This window comes from Patella vulgata, chromosome 8 (assembly GCF_932274485.2).
Source record: "Patella vulgata chromosome 8, xgPatVulg1.2, whole genome shotgun sequence".
Taxonomy (NCBI): domain Eukaryota; kingdom Metazoa; phylum Mollusca; class Gastropoda; family Patellidae; genus Patella; species Patella vulgata.
Window position 1 is genome coordinate 44,760,129 of NC_065886.2, and position 8,365 is coordinate 44,768,493.

At 34.9% G+C, this 8,365-nt stretch overlaps 1 protein-coding gene across 3 annotated transcripts; it reads right to left on the reverse strand.

Moving 5' to 3' along the window:
* Positions 1-1,557: 1,557 nt before the first annotated feature.
* LOC126830006 (gastrula zinc finger protein XlCGF57.1) lies at positions 1,558-8,077 on the reverse strand. Of its 3 annotated transcripts, XM_050560201.2 has the most exons (3): positions 8,000-8,077; positions 6,790-6,994; positions 1,558-6,345 (listed from the first exon to the last, which is right to left on the reverse strand). In XM_050560201.2, exon 3 carries the CDS (start codon positions 6,310-6,312, stop codon positions 5,248-5,250), a length of 1,065 nt encoding a protein of 354 aa, XP_050416158.1. In that variant the 5' UTR covers positions 6,313-6,345; positions 6,790-6,994; positions 8,000-8,077; the 3' UTR covers positions 1,558-5,247. The 3 variants fall into 3 exon arrangements, with proteins under 3 accessions (XP_050416158.1, XP_050416156.1, XP_050416157.1); XM_050560199.2 differs by lacking the exon at positions 6,790-6,994 and having other exon boundaries at positions 8,000-8,075; XM_050560200.1 differs by lacking the exon at positions 8,000-8,077 and having other exon boundaries at positions 6,790-7,954.
* Positions 8,078-8,365: the final 288 nt, after the last annotated feature.

Consider the following 8,365-nt stretch of genomic DNA (forward strand, 5'->3'; position numbering starts at 1 on the left):
GGTTTTGTCCTCAAAAGATCACAATGCTTCACATGAAATTTGAAAAGATTCTGTTAAAACCTGTAGCCTCTGTCACTTTCACAAGGGTTTTGGTATTTGGGGGATAACTACAGCTGGTACGGTCACAAAATGCTGAATATTGATAAGTAGTGTTCTCTCATGACCACAATGCTTTATACCAAATTAAAAAGAATCCATTAAAATTATAGCCTCTATCGTGTTCACAAAGTCTTTGGCTTTGGGGTAATAAGTTTGGTATGGAGGGTTGCGGAAGGCTGAATATCAATATGGTTCATTTCTCGTGACCCAAATGCTTCCCACCAAATTTGAAAAGCTTATGTTCAAAATTACAGCCTCTGTACCATTAACAAGGTTTTCAGAAAAGAGGGGATAACTCTTTTACAGGAAAGTCGTGGAATGTTCATCCTCTCATGACTCCAAGTGGATTGTAAAACATCTGATTTTAGTATTTGATATTTTGTCCACTTGCTGTTACTCAAAGTTGACAGATTCTATGCAGGGTGTGCTTTACCGGATATCTCTTCACATTTACTTGAAAAGATCATATAGGTAGGTATTATTTGTATTTCAATAATTATGCTGGTGATTCGGAACTCTTCACCAGAATGAGCAGGGTCAAGAAGAACACTTTCAGAAATGGAGAACACTATATCTTCCTTAAAACTGAAAAATTAAAGTTCAAATGGAGAACATCTGACGTTTGGTGGGGCGGTTGATGTTGGTTGATTGTCCTCAAAATGTCAATGTTGATTTGTGACGTATATCTAAACCCGAATATAACATTCAATTTCATCCATCAATCATTCCAATAAGGACCTCAATTTGAACATGTTACATAGAAACAGAATAACAAATTGACCTGACCATAAGGTTTGTTATGTAAAGTTTATTTGTTACACAATCTCAGTAGATCATAAGGTCCGTCATTGAGTCAAGTGGTGTGGTTTTGATTCCCAGGTTGTACGTGACAGGGAATAGGGTTGCCTGTCCAACCTTGTGGGTCCCCTGCTTTCCTTTAATCCGGAAATGACCAAGTTTATGTTAAGTAGACATTAAACCCCATTTCTCTCTCTAACCATATAGGGCCCTGATCATGTCTCTATCAGAACCAGGATTGTAGGACTTAATCCACTTCTTGAATAGATGGGATACCTGCGATCCATGAAGCAACACCTACGACCCTCCCCCACCACCAAATTACTAGAATAGTACTTCAAAGAGAGAGAGATGGGGTTTAACGTCCATTTGACACAAACTAGGTCATTTCAGTACTAACATATGGATCAATTTCATTTCAATAATTCACTTGCGCGTAGGGGTCTTGAGCAGAGGGAGGAAATCGGAGGACTCGGAGAAAACCCACGAGGTTGAACAGGCGACCCTACTCCTTATCACATACAACCGGGAAATCGAAACCGCGCCAGTTGACTCAATGACAGACTTTATGATACAGCGCACACGTGCTCACCATTCAGCTATCCAACGCCCCTAGTATTTCAAAGACAAGTACATATATATATACATCAATAAAGCACATTATTTATAGATAATCTTTATTGAGGTAATTTCATCAAATGTATAATTTAAATATGATTTAATATATAATTCTAAATAACTGATTATATCAAATATAACATCATATAGCTGATTCACTCAATATATATTTAAAGATGCTACATACATAGATACATAATAGGGTTATTGTAAACAAAGCATTGCTAAGCAACACAAAAAGCTCACTGATAGCTTTTTGAAGCAAGTTGAAAAGAGTATACAATAATTCTATAACACCAATCATAAGATAATGACGCTTCTGTTCACATGCAATATTATGTACAGGTTGTAGAATTTTAAAGTTTTAAGTTGAAAATGGGCTTTTGAAAAATATGCTAGTTTTACAGCTTGTGAATTGACCGAGGGATGTCTGAGACATTTTGGTTAAATTTTAACTCAAGCAGTCATGACTGGCTAATTATGGCCAAACTGCATTGAAAACACAGACATGTTGAACATTTACATGGTATCAAACACAGGGGCACACTAGTTTATATTATAACAGCGTTCAACTATAAGGTTAATCTTACTTTGCCAAAAACTTTGAAAAAATCCTCAAAACAAGGCTTTAGTAAAGTTAAAAGGCAGGAAAGCGGGATATAAGCTTAGAAAAAAAATTGTTTTTGAATAATGGTGACAACATTTTACTAACACATGAAACACCATATATGCACAAAAACATTGGTATTACAGAAGAAAATAACTCAAAGCTTGAAACTGATATTACATTAAAGACAATTTGTCGTTAAATAATTACACATTTATAGACTGAAATCCAATTGGATGTTCTGCTCATGGGTGCTATTATATTTTGTACACTTTAACATACACTGCCATCAAATAACAATAAAAACATCAACAAATAAAATTAAGACAAACATTCGCTTTGACAAGATCCATAATTATGATATTTTTTATTAACAAGAACATATTATTTAGCACTACTTTGCAATCTATAGGAGGAGTAAAATTGTTGAACAATGGAGGTCATAAATTAGCTACTAGAACTTTTGTTAGTGCGCTTAGGGTTCTGATTGCTCATTTAAAAAAAAAAAAAATTGTTTCACATCAATGTGACATGTAACCATCTGAATAATAAAAATGAACAAACTGTTAGATCTTTATTTTGATCAAACTGAACCCATACCACCACTATCATAAATTCAATAATAGATTGTTTCGATAGTTCTGGGCTATACAGGCCTGCTATTATACCTTCAAAGATAATAACTAATAGCCGATAAAGTTTGCTGCACGGTGAATCTTTGGGTATAATACCTTTGACATTAACTAGATAAGGCCAATAATTATCAGAAATTGTGGTAATTGTTATTCATTGCAATAATCGAAACAAAGAACATAAATTTTAAGTAGATCAGCAGATGACTTTCACTATTACAGAAGTAATTTAGGGACAGGGACAATGGCAATTAATGGCCACATTTCAAAATCAAGAGCAACAATCATTTGTAAGGGAATCTTGCCCTGTTATGTTTGGGCTATACAACAGAATATTTATATGATGTGAAAACTATGATAAATTAAAAAATTATTTTATTATAAAATCAAATTACTGGAAATATATATATATATATATATATTAAAGCCTATTTACACCATTCAAAATTAAATACTGTTACAATATATACATTTATACATAATAATGTTTCATAAACTATGATCTATAATTATAAATTACATGCGATCGACTTCATTTTATCTCAATTCGCTAAGATAAGTTTCAGTTTTTTAACGTCCTACTTTTCTACACCAACTGGCCCAATTGAAGACGGGCATATGCCATGCAGAGTGCTACGAGGGACATTTTGCCTGTGCAGCAATTAAATTCCAGCTATCCTTGTATAAGATTACTGGACCCTGATATCAATTTAAATTTGTAATTTGCACTTCCTTTAATGTTCCTGAAGCACATGAAGCTAAGCTATATTTACAAGTTTCATAGGGTAAAAGATGATTAAGATGTCACTTTCTCAAAAATAAATACAATTTACGGCATTCATTATTATCAGAATAAATAAAACCAAGTCTGGAAATTATACACCTTCCACAGACAATGTCAGACACCAATATCAGGTACAATTCCAGTGGTGCCTGTCATCTTGTCCAGCACAGAGTTGTCTTATTGCAGCCATTTTGTCGATTCCTTTACTTACATGTCTGCCACATAATGGTTCCTGACACTTTACGAAAAATTCCTAGGCCTGACAAAACAATATGATACAGAATGTAAGTACATTATATATATAATGGCTATATAAATTAAAATATGATAAACATAACAAAATTTATATACTGTACGTAACATGGCTAAATGAGAGTGTCCCCACCCCCTCCTCCTCAAAAACATGCATACATTGTACATATTTATATTATGTAAGACTAAATATATATACAACTTAAATACTGATTCAAATTACACTAAAACTGTACATTTCATCTCATAATTATACATGTAAAACCTTTATAATGATAAAAATTAATGAAAATGACCCAAATTTTGAGCAATTTCATGTCATATATCACAAACAGATTGAGGTTTGGTTCAATATATCTGGCAATAGTATAACTACTAAATGCACCATATTCTGTGCATGATTGTTGGATCATGGGTCAAAGATTGACCCCAAAATAAGCTTTTTACATACATATTGGGCAAAAGACTAACATACTTTGAGACACATTTCTATCAGTTTCACTTATACATGTACAGATGCATTTCTTATAAAATAATGTCAAATTTACTACAAAAGAGAATATCTTTCTTCTGTCGATAACCGTCCATGGACGATCTATCAATCATGTGCGGAATGTAGAATATGGTCGTACTGTACATCCATATATCTTTACCATATTAATCTTATGATCAAAATCATCCATTTCATGTTGCACTCACTGAACATTTTAGAGAGCTGAACTCTTCTAAACTGCTAATCGACTCATCTCAAACTGTTCTACAGTATTAATTCTGTAAGCCCTATTAGTCAGTGTTCAAATGGGACTAAAGGCGTATTTTTAAAATTAACTTCAGCATTTTATATGCAGATGTGGACTTTTTATTATTCCTTAAAGGAAATAAACCTCTTTGATTTAGGTTAAAATAAACTATTGAATGTGTTATATATCAATAATTAGTGATTGGGTAAGCGCTATACTATTTCTTCTGAAAGATCAAGGGCTGAACTAGCCTATTGCCAGACATGTTTCTGGCTTCAAATGTTATAGTAATTATTATTTAAACATTTATTTACATGACAAGTCCATAATAAACTCTCTAGATCATCGGATGGCTTAGACATTGAGTTAATTAGACAATGTCCACCATCTCTGCATTAAACATTAATACGGCCGGAGACTGTTGATGAAAGGATGACAATGGTACTTGACAATCGAGAACATGAACTGTGAGCTGCGTTTCCATCTGCCAATTATAATTATTTTCGGTCAAAACTTCAACTTTTGTAATAAAGTAATTTGACTGAAATTTTCAATATATTCAATTACGGTATTATTATCTGTGTTTGAACTATTGTAGCAAGAACGAGCAACACTTTCTCTAAATCTTGCAGAAGTCAACTTAAAATGTGTTTCAATGAGGACAGATTTATTTTTGAACCAAATCAAAGAGGTCTTGTCATTTTTAAACAAAAACCATTAGAAATTTGTAATGACAGGCAGAGGGCCATAGAGGTCAGGATGGACGCGTAATCTGTGATTCTTCAGAGATGTTTGTTGACTGTAGGTCTCACCACAAAGTTCACATGTGTACGGTTTGAAGCCTGTATGAACCCGCAAATGACATCGCAATCCACTGCTGTCACCGAATGTTTTGCCGCACTCTTTACACAAAAATGGCCTCTCTCCGGTATGAGTTCTGATATGGCGATTTAAAGCTCCTTTGTGAATGAATGTTTTCCCACATTCTGTGCAAATAAAGTCTTTTTCATTTAAATGAACGGCTGCAATGTGTCGCTGCAAATCATACTTCACCCAAAATTTCTGTCCACAGTCGGTACAAGCAAACGATTTTTCTTGTCTCTTTTTACCATCATCAAATGGCATGTCTTTGTAATGTGTTCGTTCGTGCCGCGTCACTGATGCACTCTGGGAAAAGCGACGTAAGCAAATATCACATTGGAATGGTTTGATCCCTGCATGTATTTTCTTATGCTCACGTAAATTGTTTGTTGACAGAAACATCTTATCGCATTGGTCACATTTGTAGCGTTTGTCCTTCATGCCATCTATGTGTGATTTAATATGGTACCGCAATGAGGCTGGATGGGCAAAGCTTTTTCCACAGGTTTCACAACCAAAAGGCTTTTCGTCTGAATGAACTCGTAGATGATCACGGAGCTGGGAATTTGTGGGGAAACTTTTTCCACACTCTTCACAAGAGAAGGGTTTTTCACCAGTATGCGTTTTTTTATGTCGAGCCAGAGTCGATTTTTGAGCAAACGAATCACCGCATTCTGTGCACATGAAAGGTTTTTCCCCGCTATGAGTTCTCAGATGTTTGGAGAATGTACAGTTGTCTTTAAAGGTCCTACTACAGTCTGGACAATGCAGAACTTGTCGGCTAGTCACCACTTTTGTTTCTTTAACTTCATTGTGTGTGTCGACGTGCTGTTCTAAACTTTCTTCGTCAGGAAATCCACTGCCACATACACCGCACACATAAGGTGTTACACTGACGGCTGGATTATGTATCTTTAACATGGTGCCTGCCTGTACTCACCAGTTACTCTAAACCTGTGAATGAGATAAAACCAACAATAAGATGAATGGATGTAAACAGCTCATTAAAACTGTACTTACAATGGTTATGTGAATGTGCAATGTGGGGTATATTTGTTTGGACAGAGTGCTGCACTTACACATCTGGCTTGACATCCAAATGACATAGGTGCTTTAACTTGCAGGACAATAAATTTCCATTTTAATACAAGATGTGTCAACTACTACAACGTACCGTACATGCAAATGATACATTTTGGGGGATGAAAGTTTAAATATATTCCAAGTATGTAGATTAATATAGAATTTAACACAAATATATGTACAATCGAAAATACTTTATAACTAAATCAAACAATTCTAACTAAAGTTACAGCCATTTAAAACTGGTATCTATTGATTTGACACTGTCATCTTTATGCGACATGAAAACAAAGTATTAATAATAATATCTGATACCGGCATCTCTATTTTTTGGTACAAGCCATCCCATTGTTAAAGCGTGCGCGTTGCATCATAAGGACTGTCATTGAGTGAAGTGGCATTGAGTGAAGTGACATGGATTTGATTCCTGGCTTGTATGTGACAACGTCGAGTAGGGTCGCCTGTCCAACCTTGTGGGTTTTCTCTGGATCCTTCAGTTTCCTTCCACTGCTAAAGACCCCTGTGCGTAAGAGAATTAATGAAATAAAATTGAACCTTATATTAGTCCGGAAATGAACTAGTTTGTGTCAAGTGGAGACTAAACCCCATTTCTCTCTCTATACCGGTAGGTAAATTAGATGTCAGAGAAAACCACATTTTAACTTTTAATTTACAAAAGTCTTCTTACAATTTTTTTTTTAGTAGTTTTCAAAGTGTTTAATGAGACATTATGGAAGATTAGATAAAGAGCTGGCAGTTCTCACTATAATAGTTAAAAACTAGATAATGTACATGTACATGTAAAGGGAATATCCTGAGAATTTCAGTCAAATTGCTTCACTCTAAGCTGTGAAAACCTTATTTTAAAATGACTGTAGCCTTGATTGTCATTGTTACCGCTGTCACGATAATTAACATAGTCCCGAGTATCCATATTTGCAGTTAATCATCAATGGGCGTTGAACTGCAGATTGGATTTAAATCCAATGAAAATCGGACACATTCATTCACATAAGGTGGCACCGAGAGATGATTATGGTCTTTTCATGTTAATAAATGTCTATTTAACATTTCAGGTCTAAAGAAAGACCTGCAATAGGCAGATTTAGCTCTTGCATAATGCATGTTTAAGTCAATGCACACAATAAATACCAGTAGGCCCATATCTGGATTTCAATAGCCGGAATCTATAGGGCCTAGGCCTATTATGTATTTTAAGTTAGTCTGATAATTTGAATAATTTTAATAATCAAATACATTTATTTTGTACCTTCTCCTTGCCAATCAACCTAGGAAGAGCTGGTGAAATATGATATAAATGATCGCATGCTCTATATCGTAAAATATGAAATGTGCATGTTCATTCGAAATGAAGATTGAACTGACGTCAAGAACAAACAAGCATTAACTCGAATAAACGAAACTACTATACTACTATTTCGATGAAAACAACAAAGGTATGATAAACCGTATGCCAGAATAACAGATCTGAAAGAAAATTTACAACATTATTTAAAATGTCAACCTGGCACCGCTGTATGAATGATAAAATTCTACTTTTCCATGAATACCATCAAAATGTATACAAGACTGCCATTTACGGAAACAGATCAGTACAAGGGGAATAACTCTCGTTTGTAAAATGTATGCACGGCACGTTTAAAATTAAGTTTTTACTGGATTAGATCAGAGCATGGACAAGGTCCATGGATCAGAGAGAGAGAGAGAGAGAGAGAGATGGGTTTAACGTCCACTAGACACAAACTAGGTCATTTCGGCACTAATGGTTCAATTTTATTTCAATGAATCTTTGCGCGTACGGGTCTTTAGGATTGGGAGGAACCGGAGGACCCGCAGAAAACCCACGAGGTTGGACAGGCGACCCTACTCC